The 20,386-nt window shown below is 43.9% G+C and overlaps 2 protein-coding genes across 8 annotated transcripts in view; one reads left to right on the forward strand and one right to left on the reverse strand.

Moving 5' to 3' along the window:
* Positions 1-2,295, forward strand: part of PDE8A (phosphodiesterase 8A) — a 153,732-nt gene extending 151,437 nt beyond the window's left edge. For all 5 annotated transcript variants that reach the window (XM_032122895.1, XM_032122897.1, XM_032122896.1 and 2 more), the window contains 2 exons: positions 55-124; positions 1,101-2,295. The gene's annotated coding sequence lies outside the window, so the exon portion shown is untranslated. The remainder of the gene's footprint in view (positions 1-54; positions 125-1,100) is intronic.
* On the reverse strand, positions 2,140-20,219 carry FSD2 (fibronectin type III and SPRY domain containing 2). Of its 3 annotated transcripts, none has more exons than XM_032122902.1 (13): positions 20,050-20,219; positions 15,630-16,431; positions 15,455-15,550; positions 14,174-14,407; positions 12,868-12,890; positions 11,765-11,886; positions 10,620-10,775; positions 9,731-9,865; positions 8,829-8,982; positions 8,303-8,436; positions 6,586-6,718; positions 4,302-4,478; positions 2,140-3,577 (listed from the first exon to the last, which is right to left on the reverse strand). In XM_032122902.1, exons 2-13 carry the CDS (start codon positions 16,389-16,391, stop codon positions 3,325-3,327), a joined length of 2,379 nt encoding a protein of 792 aa, XP_031978793.1. In that variant the 5' UTR covers positions 16,392-16,431; positions 20,050-20,219; the 3' UTR covers positions 2,140-3,324. The 3 variants fall into 3 exon arrangements, with proteins under 3 accessions (XP_031978793.1, XP_031978792.1, XP_031978794.1); XM_032122901.1 differs by lacking the exon at positions 20,050-20,219 and adding an exon at positions 18,368-18,615; XM_032122903.1 differs by lacking the exon at positions 20,050-20,219 and having other exon boundaries at positions 15,630-16,434.
* Positions 20,220-20,386: the final 167 nt, after the last annotated feature.

The raw sequence follows: 20,386 nt of genomic DNA on the forward strand, positions 1-20,386 counted from the left end.
TTTCTTGCGTTTGTGCTTTTGATTTGTGTCTCACCTGTGTGGTTTTGCTCACAGGCTCTTGGGTCCCTTTGTTCCCGGCTGCAGCACTGGGTGAGGAGGGACACTGGACGTGCCTACTATGACGGTAACCGGTTTGAAAACTGTTTTTAGCCACAGAAACCTGTGTGAGACCAGTGTTGCCTTCTGAAAGGGCTTCATGTGATGCCCACCAGTGGCAGCAAGGTGTATTTGAAATCACAGGGAATTGGAAAAAGGGATCCTTCTCTGGCCCACCCTGAAGAGGTTTGGGCAGCCCTGGCAAAGTCCCCAGTTCGTTCCTGGGGGAGGCATGGTTGGGGGCATCCTGTCCTTTGGCAGTTCCTGATACTGCAAGTTGTGCAGGGATGCCTGGATCACTGCTGCACATGAAGACTGCCTGTGGGCTTCAGCTGGGCAAAACTGAGCTTTAGGCATGAGCTTCTGTCCTTTGCAGAGGATAGATTTTGCTGTGTGCCAGTAAATGCACATAAGGAAAAGGAACAGGAAAACGATGACCCAATAGGTGCCAGGAAAAATGTATCTTGCAGCACATAGTGTTAGAGACAAGGACACCTCATTTTTAACTGACTGTTGCCCTTCCATATGATGTAGTTCAGCCAGAGTTCCTGTATACAGGCCAGAGGTAAGAACTGGTTTTGCCTCATCTGAGATACCTTTCAATGCAGAGAAGTAGGTCTCAGATCAACAGCTCAACATAGTTCTCCAAGTTGAGTGCTATACTCTGGATTCCAATAATCTGAATACACGTGGTGAATAAACTGAATACAGAGAGATACAGGATTGATATGAACTTAGTAGACCTCTGTGGTGGAAGTCATGGCCTCCCTGGAAAGGATTTATATAGAGATTGTTCAGACCAACAGCTGGTTTTAAGAAACACAAGTTGTCAAGTTTCCTTTGTTGTATAAATATCTAAGTGACTGGGTTGGGATTCCTGACGGAGGAAAAGCTTGGGTTAGTGCCAACAGGTGAAGCTTTTATTAAACAGGAACATACAAACTCATTTCCCTTTCTCTTTTTAACCTAGAGGCCAATTATTGTGTATTTGTTCTTTTTTTCAGATAGTTCTGTCACTGTCCTAGCTGTCCTGTACCATGCCTGGTGATGACCATGGTGTCATTCTCCTGAGCAGACTGCTCTGTACTCAGCTTCCTGGCCTGCATTCTCCAGTAGATTCACCAAGCTGGCAACATAACAACGGAGCTGTTTGGTACCTTGGAGTCCCACTGCAACGGTGTCTGAGCACCTCGCATTTGGCCCAGAAAATCTGCCCTTGCACAGTCCAACGAGAGGGTTGTGAAGTCCTGGGGACTGCCGGTTCAGTTCACTACTTGGAAAGTATTTTGCCAGGTTACAGCTCTGGTTTAAACACTTGAGGTGAAAGCTGGTGGTGGGGAGTGGAGTGGTGGGTTCACCAGCAGCCTTTCTGCATTAAAGGCTCTGTTTGGAGATTCAGACGTCCTCATACCTCTGCTCTGATACGTGTGTGTTACACTCTTTCAGGTATCGACTTGAAAATACAAGTGGGGCTCTAGTTTTGGCTGATAGGGGTAAAACTTGTTCCAGTGGGTGGAAATTGGACCCAGAGTCAAGGAGTACATTTTTAAGCAAAGAGTGGTGCTTTCTCACCACTTCAATGCCCTGCACAGGAGCTGTACTGTAGAGCTGCTGTTCTCTGGGATGGCTGTGCCAGCATCAGCAGGGCACACATGGCCACCTCCTGCCCTCTGCACTGGCAGTGGTTGCTGGCTGAGACACTTGTTCCTGGTGGACACAAGCTGCTCTGCTCACTGGCAGACATAGCAACTGAAAGTCTCTGGCCTGCTTACAGCAGGTCTGACAAAGTGACCGTAACAACCTTTTCTGCCCTGAAAATACCTTAATTCCTGGTAGGTTAAGAAATTACCCTGTGTGGTATAGCTCAGTGTTGCTAAACCCATCTTCTTTTGAGGCTTGTGAAACAAATATCCAAGAGCAGATGGTACTAATCACTGCTGTAGCAACATATTCAGCTCCTGTTTTTGTGGTTTCTAAAGGCCTGTTTTGGCAAGACTTGTTAAAAGCTATTTGAGGAAGAACAGACAAGCTTTTGACACACAGTTCTATGTAAAATCTCTTCAGTTTTGCCAACGGTGTTTATTTGTAGAGACCCTGCATATTGTAGAGGCCACTGCCTGTTCCTGGCTATTCCCCAGAATGGAAACTTGAACCAATGATTTTTGTAACGAATGTGCAATAAATCTGTGGTAAAGCTTCTCTCTTAATGACTCTTGATTGAGTTCAGGTAGTTTTGACATACACAGATGAGGCTGTTTAGAGCTGGCCAAGCTTGCTTGACAGGCAGGGCCTCTCTTAATTGGTGTCTGGGAATGAAACCCAAACAAGGATGTCTCAACTGTGTGCTGGGCCAGAGTCCTTCCAGCCCCACTGGACACCCAAAGCTTCAAGGGCACAGCATTGGAGTGGAATTCTTCAGTGCTGAGGAGAACAGATCTGTGAGCGTGGAGGGAGCATACAGTCAAGTGGAGGAGAGCATAGCCAAAAAGAAGCGGCTAAAAATGTTGCTTTAGGTTGCTCTGTAAGGGCAGTCAAGCACTGCAAAAAGCCTGTCTTATCTTATTTTCCCTGGATGAATGCATGAGAAGCATGGACATTGTGTAAAAATGGCTTGCATTTGAGAGTAGTGCAGGCTTGGGTATTGCAGAAAGCATCACTGGGTGTGTAGGCACTACCAGCTCACACATGGGGGAGGTGTGTTTGATTACCTTGTGTTACAGACTTCATGTAGCAACAAGAACACTTGATGGGGAGATCAGCTTCCTGGCTGGAGTGTGTTCAGCTCCAGCAGCTGTACAGTGATTATGCCTTTTGCTATTTTTGTTTTTCTTCAAGTTATTAGCTCTTGAGTAGACTCAGGAGTAGAATTAACTATTGCTTTGGAACTGGGGAGTTCCCCAGGCTTCAGGTGGGTGTTGGGGGAAACTGTGATCCAGCTGCCAGTGCTGCATGGTGACTGTCACTTCTGAGAAGGATGGTATCCATTTCTAATGAGAATTCTGGGATGCCAGTAGAGCTTGTGACCACGGTGGCTTTCAGCTAAGATCCTTCCCCAGAGGATGTAAACTCCTAGGGGCTCAGGCCTGGCAGCTGGTTTGCATCAGAGTTGCTTTGCTCTTACTATTGGGAAACAGCTGGTTTATATGGAGTATGATGGAGCAGTTAATGCTGAAAGAGAGCATTGTTCAGTGCAGGTTCCACGTAGGTGTGGTAGCTGCAGAACACAGGTTATGGGAGGGCAGTCCATGGGGGTGTTGTAATTCCAGTATGTATCCTTAAGATACCAGGTGTTTCCAGTGCAAAGCAGGGGTGTACGTAATGCTGGAAGCGTGAGTTGAATGTGTGAAGGTGCTGGGCAATATCTGCGTTGAAAAATGACAGTCTGCAGTTCTCGTAGTCCAGCAGGATGCCAATCCTTCTGGGAGGAATAGTAATTCTGATGTCAGGTGTCATCCCACTGTGCAGGAATTCATACTTGTGCCTGTAGGCAAGAAACACAAAAGAGCTGAAGGCATCCTGGCTGCTGTCAAAGGGAAGCACTTGCTGCACACAGGTGCCCAGGTTGCTCACTAGAGTCAAAGGCGGTGATGTTAATGTGCCAGTGTCCATGGCAGAGCCAGCAGTGCAGCTGAGGCATGAGGGGAGCTGGCATTTCTGCAGGCAGGTATGACATACTGCCATAGGTAGGACAGAGATCAAAAACAGTTGGGTATAGCTGGGTTTAGCCAGATACGTCGTTTCTGGGCTACACGGATCTTTTACCCTCTGTCTTCCCCCTGAGGTTTTGGTAACATTTACAGTTAAATTCTGCATCTCAGATTTTATTCTGATTTGTTCCTGGAACTGCCTGTTTCAATGTGACAACGTCTAATTTCAATGACACTGTACCACAGAGAGACCCTTCAGCTTGATTCACTAGCACTGTCTCAGAGTCAACGGAACTGGGTGCTTCAAAGATGCAAAGCTGCAAAAACACAAGTTCTGAAGCAAGAAAGTTGGGCAAAATAACCCATGCCAAATGCCTCTGTAAAAAAGCAGGAGGATTTGCTTATCCTTCCAACACCAATTTACAGTGATAACGCTGGAATATCAGAGGTGCCTGGTGCCTGGTCTGAGCCGATACAAAATCTCTGGCTTCTCTGCTTCCCTGCCTGCAGGTGTAAGAGGTGTCCCTGTCAGAGACCTGCCGCCTCCACAGCCCTTACCTTGAGGGTGTGATGATGTGCCTCATGCACCAGGATGAGTTGTTTGCCCCCAGGTGACCATGTCTCGGAGTGTTCTCAAAAGCCACACCAGTTCTGTACTCTGTATCTTCCTCAACTTCCACCTCCCAGTAATGCTTGCCTGGAAACGGGATCAGACTGCCCAGGATCGCAATACATCTGTGGGAGACAGGAGGATGTGTTTTGGCAGGGCCTCTCTATAATGCCCTTTACAGCGTTCAGATAGGTTCAGGTATGTATATACCTGGACATTACATAGCAATAAACAAAAGCCACTTTTCCTGTCTCCTTAGCAGTGCTGTGTGGATTTTTGACTCCAGTGAATTCCACATGCTAAGGAGCTGACACCCAGCCTGCAGGTTTCTTTGTGACACCTGCCCTGTTTTTACTTGTGGGTTGCTTTGTATAAATGAGTGTCCTGGGCACTTCCAGGAAGAGGGAGAACAGCATCCTATACTGCCTGGGTTTTCTAGGAAAGTTATTACTTGTTAGAGAAGGCTCTGGTGAACCCCAGCATAGCAGGGGGAAAAAAGTCTACAGATTTTGAATTTTCTTTCCAAACAGCGCAGGGTTTTGAATGTTACTCACTATTAGGAACAGAGCAGTGTAACAGCATGAAGTTCCTGGGGCAGCTGGGGAGGAGGAAACCTGTCTACGCTGTGTTTGGAGAGATTAGGAAGAATTGAACACGGTAGGGGAACTTGTAATATGCTGGTACCTGGGCCATGAAATGAATGATAGGAACGATGCAGAAAATAACTCTTTTGAAAGTTGTGTAATAGAGACAGACAAAGACAATGTGCTACAGAGAGACCCTGCAGCTTGATTTACTGGCACAGTCTTGGAGTCAAAGGAACTGGGTGCTTTGAAGATGCAAGGAACTGGGTGCTTTGAAGATGCAAATGTGCAAAAACACAGGTTCTGAAGCAAGACAATTGGGCAAAGTAACTCATTCCAAATGCTTCTGAAACACTCTAAGGTGGGAACATGAGTCCTGTAAGATTACACCTCAGCTTTTTCTCAGGGAAAGTATATGGTGTATTAGCTGTCATTGTCAAGGGGGACAGCAGGTTTCAAACACGTACAACTTTTATGTTTCTATGGTAGTGTCTAAAGTTGTAAGTTACAAAAGAAAAGGATATTGCTGGCAGACTGAGCTCTTCTAGGCAATGCTGAGAGCTGCACTCAGCATTTGGAGGGCCTGGTGTGTGAGGATGGGCATGCAGAACACAATAGCTGTACTCTGCCTCTGCAGCTGCACTTGCTTAGAGTCAGTGTACAATTCATTACAAGTGCATGTAAATGTCTTGGGAACAGCTTAAAGGCTGCTGAAATCAGAACTCAGAGGGGCTGTGTTGCTACTGCTTGAGAAGGAAAAGGAATGATGCAAAATGGATGGGTAAACATCTGTGAACAAAACATGACCGTAGTAAGGAGAGCTGCAAAGCCACCAAGGCAAACCTGGGCTGCACTGAAGAAGCTGCCACGGTTAGGAAATACATCAGCCTTTAGGAGACCACAGAAACTTCAGAAAGAAGAGTTTGCCATGTAATTTCCTTGCAGTATGAATGTTAGGCATGAGAAGTTCATGTGAAAGTTCATAGTGGTACCAAAACCTCAGCCTTCAAATGAGATGAGTGCCAGTTCTGGCTGTTGACGTGAAACATAAAAGAATCCTGTAGAAGTGGGATGAAATCCTGTTTAAGATTACCCTGATGGCTTTAATTAATAGGATCACCAGTCTCCCAACTCTTTTCTACCAAGCCCTCTAGTAACACTGCATTTCCATGGAGGGACTAAGTTGTAGACTTGTATTATCCTGGGATGCAGATGCCTATCCTGGTTATATGGTGTTTCTGTGGTTTTGACTGGAAATAGGCATTTTGGAAAGCTTAGTCTCTCACTTCAGTGGCAAAGGGCCTAATTATTTTTTGAAAGTAATACCTGTTGGTCCAAATAGTATCAGTTATATTTTTCAGCAAGAGGTAAGTTTTCGGATCCCTCTCCTTTCCTTAGCATTTGTTATGGCACCTAAATACCTGTTCGAATTTAGCTCAGTGTGCCAGACATGTAAGTAGGCTTGTACATAATTGTGGCTGCTGCATCTGTAATCCTCTTTAAGAACTTGCTTTATCTTCCAAGTTCCAAAGAGCAGCTGGAGAGAGAGATTTCAACTCAAAAAATTAAGCAGAGCTGCTGAAAGCCCCATTAGACATTTCCTGGCACCTGTTAAAAAAACCAAAGAAACTGAAATGCTTCTGTATACCTTGTAAAGCTGTTATCATAGACAGGCAGATCACACTCTGGGTTTTCCAGTTCATCACATGAAATGGTAAATCCATCATCTAGAATTGCCAGTAAAGGATGGGCTGTGTCCTCATTGAGGTAGAAGCAGGTGCCTGCAAGAGAAAATGCCTGAGGATAACTCCAGTAATTCCTTATAGCATTAGGATTTGCAGCAAGGGTATGAAATGTTTGGGTCCACAAAGAGATTCACCAATGCTCTAGAAAGAATCTGTGGCTGATATGGAGAGGACAAGATCATTTTAAAGTTTTTCTAATAAATGGGTGTTTTACAGCTTAACACTGTTTAGTTTCAGCCTTGTGAAAAGCAGGGGACTTAGCCTGGTTTTGAACCCCTCCAGGGCTCAAAGCTGCAGGCATTGTGCAGGAAGTAGCTGTTCAGAGATGAGGGGTCATCCCTGCAATGGACTGTCTGGTTTCAAGTAATCTATTTTTAATCACTGAAATGAGAAAGGGGGCTTAAAGGAGCCTCCATGGCCTCACACATCCACATAAATGCTGGGCACAGTTTGAAGAGAAAGGATCCCTCATGCTTCAGCACCTCCCTGGTCAGATGAGCCCTCAGAGAGGTAAGTCCAGCCCAGGATACAAATGCTTCTGCCTTTCTCCCTGCAGAGACTTCACAGAGCAGGTCTGATGCACTGGGCCCTGAGGAGTAGCCACGAGTGGCACAGCTGCTGTGTGTACTTGGTGCTTGTTTATCCACCCCAGAAAGGATCAAAGGCCATTCCCAGTGTTGGAGGTGGGTTCTTGCAGCTGACAGATCAATTTGCATCAGCTGTTTGCATAATGTAGACTCTGAAAAGATAAATCTCCCCATGGTAATCCCAAATGAAATCATTGTAATCAAACTGCAAGTTACTTCATTGCAAATACAATACAAACAATGACAGGGCAATTACAGGCATGTGCTGCTGAAAACAAACACATGCTGTGCAAACAGAATGGGCAATTTCAAATATTGAGTTTGATTTAAGCAGTTGGAATACACACAAACGATGGTAACACAATGACCGTCTTCCTCTCCAGGGATTTAAGGATGAGCATTTCTTTTCTGTGGCGTCACTGCTGTGTGGCAGACAGTTTTACTGAAACATAACCTTGGGTGGTCATCTTGCTGAACAAATACAATTTGCAAATCTCTCACAGAAGGTAAGGGCAGAAGAGACACAGGTAAGGTGTGAACATATCTGGGAGTGGTGTGGGAGATTTGAGACGAGCCGGTGAAGTTGCAGTGTCATTGCAGCAGTGATGAAGGTGAGCACTGGTGTCTGCTAAATGGCTCTAGAAAGCGCTGTCTCAGCCATACTTTCCAGCAGCAGCTTCACTACATGGTAATCTCTGAAGTAAAATCACACTACAGCTTTCCTCACTGGTGTGTCAGTGCTTTGCAGGCTGGCAATATGTGGGCATTGGGTTGATACTGTCTATTAAAATGTTTAGAAATTAGTAACTTTCAAGTATCAAATGTATCAGACAGCAATAATATAAATTACAGAGCTAAAGCAATGCACTTACTGTCACAAGAAGTTGGTTTTTTGATTCCTAAAAGGTTACCAGGTGTGTAATTAGATGAAAGAGATTAGGACCTGGTCCAGAGGCCATCGAAACCAGCAGGAATCTTTCTGTTAAGGTAATGCTACAATAGGCTGCTGGAGTTGTTCCAAGCTGTACAGTACCTGTGGTGTGTATCAGGACAGGTTCACTTCTTTCACTGGAGCCACCCAGGTTTTGGGCTCTGACACAGATGTGATACTTTTGAGCTGGCTGGAGGTGAATTAGGACTTCACAGTTAGGGATTCCAACAATAGATCTACAGAAAATAAATCCATGGAAAATGATAGGGTAGAGAACAAAGGTAGATCTTTGAGATTATTTTTCTGAGCAACAAAGAAGAAATTACACCTCTCTTGTAACCCATCAACAACATTTTACCTTGTACTGTTGTCAGCAGCAGGGCAAGAGAGAGTCTGTGGCAGACTGCAGATTTTTACATTTTACATTTGCTTCTGCCCTTTTCCCATACCCATAATTCTCATATACTAATTTTTGATTCACATTTATACAACTAGTTTTACTAAGAGGATTATTTATAAATGTCAATTCACCAGAAGGTCATGGGTCCTTTCTTAGTCCTATCAGATGCCACATGATTGAAATGGTTTCATCTCTACAGGTCATGGGCTCAATAGAAGAGTAACTCACTCAGTGATAGTATCATCATTTTCTTCATCTGTCAGCTTGGACAATTCAACCATGTAGGAATCAACAGGGTTAATGTCTCTGGATTCCCAGCACACCAGTGCTGCATTTTCACAGCTTCGGATCTTTTTACTCTTTATGGTAGGTGGTGAAGGAGCTAAAAAGTAGGCAAAAGAACAATTCTAAGCTGTTGCTTGAAGATGTTTGCAACCAACATGATTTGAAGACTTAAAAAAATAGAAAACCATTGTTTACTAATACTGTATAGTTAAAGAAACCTGCCTCCCCAATGGACAATAAACAGCAGGTAGAGTGATTGACAGTACTAGTTAAAGACTTCATTTGGACTATAAAGGTTCCAAGAGAATTAAACAGAGAAGTAACATAAAGACTGATTACACAGCTGGTTTCTATCATTAGTTTTATCTTTGTCATAAAAGTGCATCTCTTCTCTGTTCTGAGATGTCAAAGATATCTGGAACAAGTACTTGAAGGTCTCACACTGACTTGCTCAATCTGATGTCAGGATATCACACAATGTCCTTGACTGCACTGCAGTTAAAAAGAACAGCATAACAGGTGAATCCACAAAATACCTATAGGCCAATAAAAGAAGAGCTGGCATTCATCTGTCAGAACCAGGAAACTTGAACCTTATTCACAGCTGGTCTACATGCTTGCATTTAAATAAGTTATTTTGTCTCTCTGCTTCTGTTTCTTCCATTCTAAGACAGGGACAATTGGCATGACAGGCTCTCCAAATAAAAGTAAGGAATTCCCATGCAGTCAGTAGGCATACATCAGAAGAAAGAAAGTGCCCAGAAAGCATTACTGGCATAAAATTCAGAGATGATTTTGAATTTCACTATGAAAGTCACAAAGTCATATGAATAAAATATTTTTACCTGTTACATAAACTGCTCTTTCACTTGGTGGACTGATACCAGAGGCATTTAAAGCACTGACCCAAAATTCATACTGTGTATTTGGCACCAGATCAGTGATGGTACAGTATGTTTCTTTGACTTTCAGTGTATGCTCTGAAATGACAACAACAAAGCATTTACAGTGCCTTTACACAGTTGCCCACTCTTCCCCAGAGCTGCATCACATCGTGGAGTTGGGGTGCATTGTTTTATGTGCTGGGCCCAAGAGAGCTCCTTGTGCTCCACACCCTTTGAGCAGCTGTCAGGCAGTTTTACAATGCCTTCCTCTAAAGCAGCATGAATCAGATGGGACAAAAGATGAAGCTATTTTACTACTCATTTCTCATTCTTCATCCTATAAAATTTGGATAGCTTCTGCTTTTCTTTCTCAACTGGCCATTGGCACTCTACTGGCTTCCACTTTTGAAGGTTCTTTGTATGCCTGTGCATCTTAGGGAGTTACAGCCTATTACTAGCACTAAGATAAGCTGTAAAATCATCTGGGGGTTTCAGTGGGTGTGCTGGTGATATGATGATTTGCTCTTTTAAAATACTGTGCTTTGCTGTGGATGCAGCATGTGTGTCTAATGCAGTGCCCACACTCCAGAAATCCTCCTGGCTCCATCCACTGTCCCCTTTCCATTCCTGCTATCCCTGCTGCTGCCATGTCCTGTCTTTGCTCCTGTGACTGGTCCTGCTGCAGCTGGCAGCATGGCAGACCTGGCAGGGGAAGAGGGACAAAGCAGATGGTGGTGGCAGATATGACAGTTTTGGTGGCAGAGTGCACAAGGCGTGCAGAGGCACTTTGGAATCAGCTGGGTTTGCCAATGGAGGGCTGAGGTGTCCCCTTGGGCCCAGGCCTCCTTACCTGCTTGCTCATCACTGTGCATCTCATTGCTCACTGGTTTGTAGCACAGCTGGTAGCACTCCACAGTGTCATCTGAGAAGAGGCCCCAGCAAACTCTCAGTGAGGTGCCAGTTGCTGCATTGGGAGCCTGTGGATTGATCACAGGGGCACAAGGAGCTGCAGAGGGGAAAACAGGTCAGTTTTTGAATGTATAATCATGGTATGTTGTACCTCTCCTCTCACAAAGGTGTTTGCACAAAGCCTTGGCACTGAACAGGGTCATATTCTTCCCACATGGAGAAAAGTCAGGAGCTGACTCTGTAAACAGCTGCAGATGATAATCAGGTCGCTGGTGTGTGAGAAGTAGTCTTGCTTCAAATCAAAGTCAAAACAACAAAATAAATAAGCCTCAGCCTACCCCTTCTCTGTAAACTTGGCCTCCCCTGCTCTGAGGGCTGTTCCAGTGAGCACAACATCTGCCACTGCTGCCAACCACCCTGGGGATCAGGGAAAAGCTCTACAACAGGGGGTCAGCAGCACAAGCAAACATGAACCAAATGCCATTTTATGTTAAGAAAAGAGAGCATTGGGTGTAAAAAAAAGAATATTGTTCTTTCTGACTATTCGTGATGCACCAGAAAAGATTTAAAATTTTTGGGATTTTTTTGGCTACTCAAAATTTGTTTATGTTGTGCTGTTTCCTGTGGATTATGGGGAAAAAATGCTTGCTAAATAGCAGAGGAATAAGTCGCTGAAATCTGTTTACCAAGAGAAGCTGTGTAAGTTATTTAAAATAGTCTGGGGTTCCTCTCTATTTTGTTCAAGCAACTACAAGGTAAGACAAGTTATTACCAACTAAGCATGCCTGACCCCTCAACAGAAGGGGGTAATCTTCATGAGTCTTCTAGGAAATCATGCAGCAAAAGCAAGGAAGTCCCAATTTAACAGTAATTCTGGTAATTTTATTTCAAAACAAATGGGAAAAAATATCCAAAAATATCTTCCAGTGTCTCTGTATATATAGGTAAACAAAAAAAAAACTGGAAGGAAAACTAGGGAGAAGTTAATTCTGCCTTTGCAGATCTCCTTTAAAAGAAGTAATGCTTAATACATATCCTTACTTAAATGTAAATAGGTCTGAAATAATGATCAGTTAGGAAGAGTACCTGGAATAGCATTAATGGAGTTCATTAGTTGTTCAACTTCAGAGACGTCTATGACCCGCTCTTCAAACTCTGGCAGTGTTGAAAGCTCTAAATCCACTTCTTTCTTTAAGAATTCTTCCAGCCTGTAATTGTAGGGGGAAAAAAAGAATGAATAATTGGAAGTACCATAGTGTCAGAGATATCTGTCTATGATACCTATTGGTAAGAGAAAAAGAACAGCAGACTTCAAATTAACATCTATTTCCTAAAAAATAATTTCCAGTGTTTTCATAGCTATACAAGCTCAGCCTCCCTGTGCCTATAGGTTGGAGATACATGGCCATCAGTGCTCCAAGATGCCAAAGAGAGCTGGCTGCTGCTGGCACTGAGGGCCACCCTTGTGTGCCCTGCTCCTGCAGAGAGCTGGCTGCACACAGCGTGCTGCCAGGGAGCAGGGGAGTGAGGTGTGCCCAGCACCTTGCTGTGGGAAGCGCCCTATCAGCACCATACCTTTCCTTATTTTGCATTTCCACTATTCCTAATTCAGGACCTCGTGGCTCCAGGTGTTGTAAATTTGAAAAAAAGGGGTATCTTTTCTATGTGTTTTCATGAACAATAACAATCAATTAAGAGGGTGATTCTTGCATGTGATTTAGTGTGCCCTAAAACTTCTTCCAATTGCTCCAAGATTTTTCAGTATCTGTTTTGAGCTCCCACAGCCTGACTTTCTACCCCACTATATTAATGCATGCATAAGCCTGTTAGAGTATATTTAGGGAGCTCAGTTTTAGTCTCATTTCTATCCAGAGCATTTCTTTTAAGAGCTTTAGCAATCCTGTTTCTCAGTGAAATTAGTTCCTTATTACTAAGCTGAAAACACTGATTTATTCAGGCTCTAACTCTCCTTTCGGATTTCTTGAAATTGGATCCAAACAAGTGTTGAGTGTTCTTAGAGCAACTTTTTCTGATGCACTTTAAAACAAAAATACTAAATATTTCAGCAGCTCTAGTGGCTTAGACAACATTTGTGTGCCTGAACAAAGTCCAAAACACCCAAGTGTCTCCAGTAACCCATCCAATTAGCAGGAAGAAATGTGACACAAAATCCCAGACTGTGATACTACCTGTCAACCATGGTTACTGCTGCCTGTTGGGAAAAAAAGAGAGAGTGTTAAAGATAGAAAAGTCCGGAGTCAGACTACATCATGCTGTTGACCTGTCTTACATAAATTGCCCCAAATGCAGCCCTTGGAGTGAAGTAATTGGCTCTCACCCAGCACTGAGAACAAAGCCAGCCCAGTCTATTCAAATGGACAGATCTTGGCTGAATTTACAGTAAGATAATGAGCACTATCAGGTAGTCATCAGTGTCTGCCCATCTAGACTTTAGACCAATTCCTCCCTTGGTTGTCCGAAGTGCCAGCAGATCCCTCACAAACAAAAACCAAAATCAGCTGGGCAAAAGAACTCAGTGAAATGGTCTGCACTGGAGGGAGTCTGAGCAGTGCATGTAACTGGAAGGCAGATGTACAGTCCCTGGAGAAATCTAAGCAGCTGAGAGCTCATGACCAACAGGTATTCACTTCTTGATGAATAATGGTTCTTAGGGGTGATGTAAAACTGTTTACAAGCTAAGGAGAAAATACTGCAGAAAATCTTTGCATTTCAGAGATGCAGAGGAATGGGGAAAAGTCAGCTCACGTGAAGAACTCAGCAGGTTGGAGTCACACAGCAAACTGACCCACTGGAGTAGACTGGAGGTGTTATGAGATTTGTTTGTTGTCCAGTTCAGAAGTTACTGTCACTGTGCTACAGAAATGCTCCCACCCACCTGAGTCACAGGACAGCTCAGGTTAGAGCAATCACTCATCATCAGTGAAAATTCTCATTTTTTTCCAATTATTTTTCTACCTGCCAAAGAAAAATACCTTCTAGGCACCACCTCAAGAGTGGGATTTCATCCATCACTTTGCAGGAGCTCTTGATTAGTTTGGAACCTCCTGTTCAGCTGAACTTTCCTCCAAAATGAGCAAGAATAGGAAACATCTTCTTAAGTGATTGCATCAGCCTGCCTGCTGTGAGCCCAGAATAGAGCAAGAGAGCTGAACCTGCACAAGGCAAGGAACACTAAGTGCTTCCAGAGTTTCCCCAGACAAGCATTTCAGCAAGATATCTTCTCTCTGAACTCCAGAGTGACTCACAAATCAATGAGCATCCAAATTACAAACTTCTGCTTCTGCATTTTGTCCCCATTCTGTTGCCCTACTAAGTCAATGCCACCATGCCAAGCAACTGGAGCAGTGACAGCACCATGGACTGAGCATCCCAAATTCTCCCTAGCAATAAAGTTGCTTGGGACTTCTCAGATAGGGACTACTTGCAAGCAGCAAAAAGCACTGAGAAGGGGCTTTGACAGTTAAAGCTCTTTACCTTCATAAATTCAGCTTTGTCATTTTCCAGGAAAAGCTCCTGGGTTTCATCTGTCAGCTCCTTGCAGGTGTCAAGATGTTTCCCACAATTGACCAGCTGCTCATACAGAGCTTCCAGCTTCTGCCTCTTCTCTTCTCCCAGTGCATCCAGCTGTTCTTCATACTTCTGAGCAAGCACTTGCACTGCATCGTTGTAATGCACCTCAAAGTTCTTCTCCTGCCTCCCAAAGTTTTCCTGCAAGGCATTTGAGGGTTTGTAGCTTGGCATCAAGCCTGATCCATAGGTCATCCAGAGGAAAATCTTACTCTGGTCTGCCTAAAATTCTCCTTACCAGAGAGGTAATGTGTCATGATTTAATTCACAAAACTAGGACACAGTACCAGTACACAGAGGCTGTAATTTGACTAATGTGCATTTTTAGGGGTTTGCTCTGATAAGTCACCTCCAACGAGGCACAAAAGTGTTGGATTTTGTTCCAGGCATAAGAGCAACAGAAATTACAACAAGAACAATGATGTAAGGGAACGTAAACCCAGGGAGCACAACTAGGATATATCCCAGCCATAATCTCACAAGCGTTTCCACCAACACAGTCGAGCACATCCTTCCATGGAAGAAACCATGGCAACTCAGTGGGGTTCATGGATTTGTGCTGAGGGAGCTGAGCAGCTGGTATCCTCACTCACAGCTGGAAAAAGCATTAGGAAGGAAGATTTAAGGAGCAGGCAAGGCTTTACTGCCACTGCTCAGGCACTGATGTCCTCCTGTGCCACATGCAGCAGAGAAAAGACCGTAGTGCCTTGAGTTATTGCTTCAGTTTGAACTTGCTGCCAGCTGACCTCCTTCCCCAGGGGCCAAGCTGACAGCAGCCGAGCAGGAGCACAATTCTTGAAGTCATCACCTTGAAGCAACTGGTCCAAGGATTTGTCTGGATCTGACACTTCTGTGAATGAAGCTGAGGGAACACACTGCTGCACTCTGGATGGATAGTTAGATCACAGCTCTTTGGCCGTTTAAAAGTAAGATGACATGAGTGGTGGCCACTTTATTTCTGAATGCAAATTTCTGTGCAAATTATAAATGTGGTTTTACTAGCCCACTTGAAAAAATAATTAGGATGAGTTTTCCTGAGTACTTGAATCTAGGCAAACCCCAAGATAACTGTGCTCTGGTACTGTAAGTACTCACCTCATTAACAACTGAGCACTACGAATGTCAGTATGACTGTCAAAACTGTTTAGCCCCACTACCATAAAGTTAGCCTAAGAAAAAATGCCTTACCTCTACAGTGATGAAGATTTCCTCCAAATGGCTGGCAACATTTTCCATCTGAGCAATCTGTTCTTCCAACTTGCACATGTTTTTATGGATCTCCTCCTACAAAACACCCAGTGTGATTCTTACTATGTCTGAAAACAGTTTTAGAGGCACCACGGTACACCTGTGTTACTCTCACCTTTTCACTTTCCACGGCATTGGGGAGCTGAGCAACCTCGTGATCCTTGTGCTCACCAAATAGTTTGTCAAAAGCTCGGATTGGTATCTTGCAGGTAGAACAAAAAACATCTGCTGCTTCTTCCTCTTCCTCCTCCTCCTCCTCCTCACTGACAACCTGACTGTTCCACTCATCTGACATGCCACCACTGCTTAGCCCCCCTCTGGACCATATGTTGATCTCAGCCTCATCATCTGCTCTGGCTTTGCTCTGATTTTCACCTTGAGAAGCCTCATCAGGAAGTCCTTGTTGCTTTGTGCTTTGACTTGGATCTTTCACTGAAGACCTGCTTTTTGATGAGTTATATGTGGAGCCTTGTGATCCTGCTTTTTCTGTGCGAGCAGGTGGCCATCTGCTCTCCACCTTCTCCAGATGTCCTTCAAGAAGCTCAAGCTCTTTTTCTCTATTCTCATCAAGTCCATACATCTTAGCCAACTCTGCAACCTCCTTTTCCAAGTCATAGCCAGCTTCTGGCGGGCGCTGAACTTTTTCACTACTCAATGCAAATTCCCTTCTCGTATCCCCCAGAGATCTGTCTCCTCGACCAGAGAGCTCTTCAGGAAAGATATCAAACCTCTCCTTTGATCCATAAAGATCCATGTGATAAAATATCAAACCTTCAGTCTCAGGGTCACTAGACTCTGGGACTGGTGGGGAAGCTGAATGATCGTATGACTGGCCACTGGTCTCATAGTCTCTCGTGCTGCCAGATCTGGATGACATTGGTATCCTCAGCGAGGCTTCTGAGATGGTGAGTCTCAAGCTTGTAAAAGATAAGAAAGATCTTTAGCTACATACTTAGATATCAAGCATGAGGTTTTCTTGCTTAAAAGTATATATACGGAATAGATTTGGCTGAGGACTGCTCAGGTTCTGGAGGTAGGCATGGGAAAGACCAAAGTCAGTACCTTCACTCTGTAAGTGAAGCTTCTGAAAGGAAGCCACAGAAAGCTTGTTTTTTTCTCACCTCAGTGCAAAGCACAACAGAGAGCTGTCTCTGGTGTGCACCCTCTTTTCTGAGGCTCATCTGTGACCCTGATGCCTGATTTCCAAACTGTGGAGTAGTCCTGTCCTCAGCTCAACACTGTGACTGTGCTTCAGGCACAGTTAATGCTGTTCTGTGCAATTGGAAATGGCCTGGTTTGAAGTCTGCTTGCCCTTCAGCTGCTGTCAAGCATGTTTTCTGAACTGTCAGTCAGGCATAATGTAGAATGTCCTCTGTTGTGACCATTGATGCCACAGAACACACTAGTAAATGCCCTGAAAAGTCCTGTTCTGGGTTTTTTAAGCTGCCATTCTTAATACTGAAACTTGAGTTCAGTCCTTGTTCAGTTCTTGGGTCCTTTCTAAAAAATACTGCAGAGAAAACATACTGCCCTTTGGGGCTTCTCATGTGCTGTGAAAAATAGATATTTTAACATATGAAGCATGCAGTAACTAGGGAGCAAGGCAGGGCATTGACCTCTGCACTGAGAGATGCCTGCTTTGACCCCAACCTTGCATATTTTGTCCATTCTGTGCCAGGAGGGAGGTATGAAAAGAGCATGTGCACGTGACATACAAATCTGTACGATAAAGCAGATGCACATGGGACAACATTAAAAGTGCAAAGGCAATTTTAATGCTGATTCCCCAAGCCCACTCCTTCCAACCAGCCTGTATCAACAGCAGTGAAATAATGCTAGTACAGAGTCAGAGATCTCTCTGAGCTGAAACCTCCCCGCAGTCCTCCACTGCTCACCAGCATGAATGGAATCATGGCTACAAAACTACTCAGATCAATTTCATCAGCAGTTTAGTACCAAAAGCAAAAGAGTTCATGGAAAAATTTCAGCTGAATATCAATTAATCTGTAGTTACATCTAGTCCTAGCTAAGTGAAGCATATGAAAGCTTTAAAATCACTTTCTCACAGAAAAAAAAAAAGCCAAAAGATCGGTCAGACATCAATGTTACCAGAGCTTCTGGATAAGCTTTCACATAAGTTTGCTTTCAAACTACTTTTTATGGTCTTTTTAGTTTTGAGTAGCTGCTATTTCCTCAAAGTTATTTCAGCAATACTTTACTAATTTTCCTGAGAATTGCTTAGCTAACAGAGTCAACACAATCAATGACTTATTAGAAAGCAACTTCCCAAACCAGTGAAAAATACTGAGACATTTTGCACTCTCTGGTTTTATATCCCTGGCTGAGTCCAGCCTTACGGATCTGTAAGAAAACCCACACAGAAGTTCACCATGTGTCTTCTGGCACTGCAGACATGGGTGTGGATTCTACAGCTAGCAATATCCTACTATAGACAAAAACACTGGTTAGGCAGAAATACTATTTATGCTAAAGGCAGTAAAATAAATCATGCAAATTCTAACATTTTATAAAGAGAAGAGGTCTTGACACATACCAGAAAATGTTGTCTGGCTCCCGCAAAGACTTTTTTCCCCATAATTATAACAATAAGGCTTGCTTTAGAAGCTACTACTAATTAGAAAAGTGAATTAACATGTAGTTTTCCTACCAAAATGAAATAAAATATATTAAAATAAGCATAATTAAGCTTGTCTGCAATCCTGCTGCCTAATTAAGATTTTCAGATGATTACTCAGTGTTTGCTTGCTTTGCAGGCACAGATAAAATTACATGAAGCACGTTTAAGTCCGTGACCGTCAATTATCGTAAATAAACAACAAAGAATGTTACTACCTAAAAACTTGCCTTCTATCTTAGGACGTCATAAATTCTTCTGATAGATCAGATGGCATCAAAGTTAACTTCTATTCCCCCTAGTAAAAATTAATTCATACGAAAGCAATTCCTTTCCACTTTCCTATGACTGCAGTTGGAAGACTTACTGCAGTAACCCTACCCTGCCTCTTTGCTCAGATAGGCACATGCCAGCAATGAGCAATGGCACAAATATAGATGTGCCCCAGCTGTCCTTCAGCAGCGTGCTACTTGAGTGTCACCAGGATGAATGTCATACACTGAGAAAAGGCTCTGAAGGTTGATTCCTGGATCTGAAGTACTTAGAACAGTTACAGAGCCCTCACTAAAGTCAGAGTACCCTCTCACTTTTGGAGGTGGTATTAATAAACCCTGCAGAGCTCAGTCATTGCCTCTGGGTGTGATTTCCAAGGCTGGGGTGTTAGGCAGAGTATTTTGGGTGGGATACACAAAACGTGCAAACAACTCACATGGCTGGACATGTGCTTACAGAGTTGCACAACTTAGTGGAAGTATCTGTTCTGTTCTTTGCAAGCACTTACTGGTAAAGTCCTCTCTCAAATTAGCAGGAGCTTTTCCATGGGCTGAGTTGGAATCATGATCATATATTGGAAAAAAAAGATTAAAATTTAGAATTTAGAAAAGAAAAATCATACTGTTGCATATGCCTGTTATACATATGCATACATCCTCACCCTGTGTGTGTATGCCAGACCTCTGGAAAGCTAATTACAGTGAAGAAAGGGGCCAATGGCCCTGCTAGGGAGGTTTTCATAGGAACATATCCCTTCAGTCTGCGCTCAGTAGGGGTACACCTGATAAAAACCAGGCTGTGTATTACCACTGACTATTGTGACTGCTGTAGCACTCGAGCTTTGCATATCTGCTCAAACCCACAGCTGCCCAGCACACACAGGCTGCTGCTTGTGAACACACTACTGAGCCAGCCTTGCTGGCAATACATTTTTAAGCACGTTTGAGAATGTTGTATTATATATGGCTTGAGCTCAGGGGATACCACAAGGGACAATGTCTATTAGATCTTGACACAGCTCTGCTTTTTCCTCGTTTTCCAATTATCTTGGTGTCATTTCCTCACTTTTCTAGCTGTGCAATTGTTTGCTGTTTGGTGAGGAATCACAAGTTAATTGCCCACGTAGGCACGATCTCATTACCACTAACAGTGCTTCTATCATCTGTGAGATTAGAGTAGAAGTGTTTTCACAAAAGTGATGCAGCCCTTACTGAAACATTTACATTTATGCTGTCTGGCAGATCTGATTAATTTTGCAAACGAGAGCTTATTTTTGCTTTGTGTTAAGCTACGCTACCTTGTAGACCTTAATTTCTCAAAAAATAAGCAGAGTCAGCTTTGCTGCCAAAGACTGGAATATAACACTTGGTGGATAGTGAACTACATTCTACCTTGGACACAGGCCTGAATAAGAGAGCAGTGACACTGCTCTTATTCATTCACACCGCTGCTCTTTGCTCCCCTCGGTGCCTGTGAGGCAGCGTTTGGGTGGCATTTATACAAAGCACGGTGACCTTGGGGCTGAGCTGGGTGTCAGGACAGGCACCTTTTGGCTGTTTGTGGGTGCAGGGCCCCAAGGTTCGGGTGCTGGCTCAAGGCAGCGTGGGGAAGGAATGTGGGAGTTTACCTGGCTTTGCAGAAAGCAACAACTCGTGGACTTCTGCGAGGACCACAGGAATGATGGCTTGGAGGAAAACTGCCCCTCAGGCAGCGGCATAAATGCAGGGCTGTGTTCCGTGCTCCCTGCCCACCACTCCTCACAGAAACAGTGGTTTATTTCACAAAGCTTTCCCCTTCCAATACCTGAACGAAATACATAGGAAAGATGGGGCAAGACTATTTGCAAGAGCACGTACTGACAGGACAAGGGGGAACGCGTTCAAATTGAGAGTAGTTTTAGATTACATATTGGGAAGAAATTCTTTACTGGGCGGTGAGGGTGGCGAGGCCCTGGCACAGGGAAG

The sequence above is a fragment of the Corvus moneduloides genome, chromosome 13, assembly GCF_009650955.1.
Source record: "Corvus moneduloides isolate bCorMon1 chromosome 13, bCorMon1.pri, whole genome shotgun sequence".
In the NCBI taxonomy this organism is placed as follows: Eukaryota; Metazoa; Chordata; class Aves; order Passeriformes; family Corvidae; genus Corvus; species Corvus moneduloides.

What these genes read in the sequence shown, in the direction of transcription:
- FSD2 (XM_032122902.1), bottom strand. Translation starts at nt 16,391, where the DNA reads ATGTCATCCAGATCTGGCAGCACGAGAGACTATGAGACCAGTGGCCAG. An exon ending in ACAAAGCTGAATTTATGAAG is followed by an intron (nt 12,891 to 14,173) that starts GTAAAGAGCTTT and finishes TTTTCCCAACAG; the next exon opens with GCAGCAGTAACCATGGTTGA. An exon ending in CACATCATCACACCCTCAAG is followed by an intron (nt 3,578 to 4,301) that starts GTAAGGGCTGTG and finishes TCTTGCCTACAG; the next exon opens with GCACAAGTATGAATTCCTGC.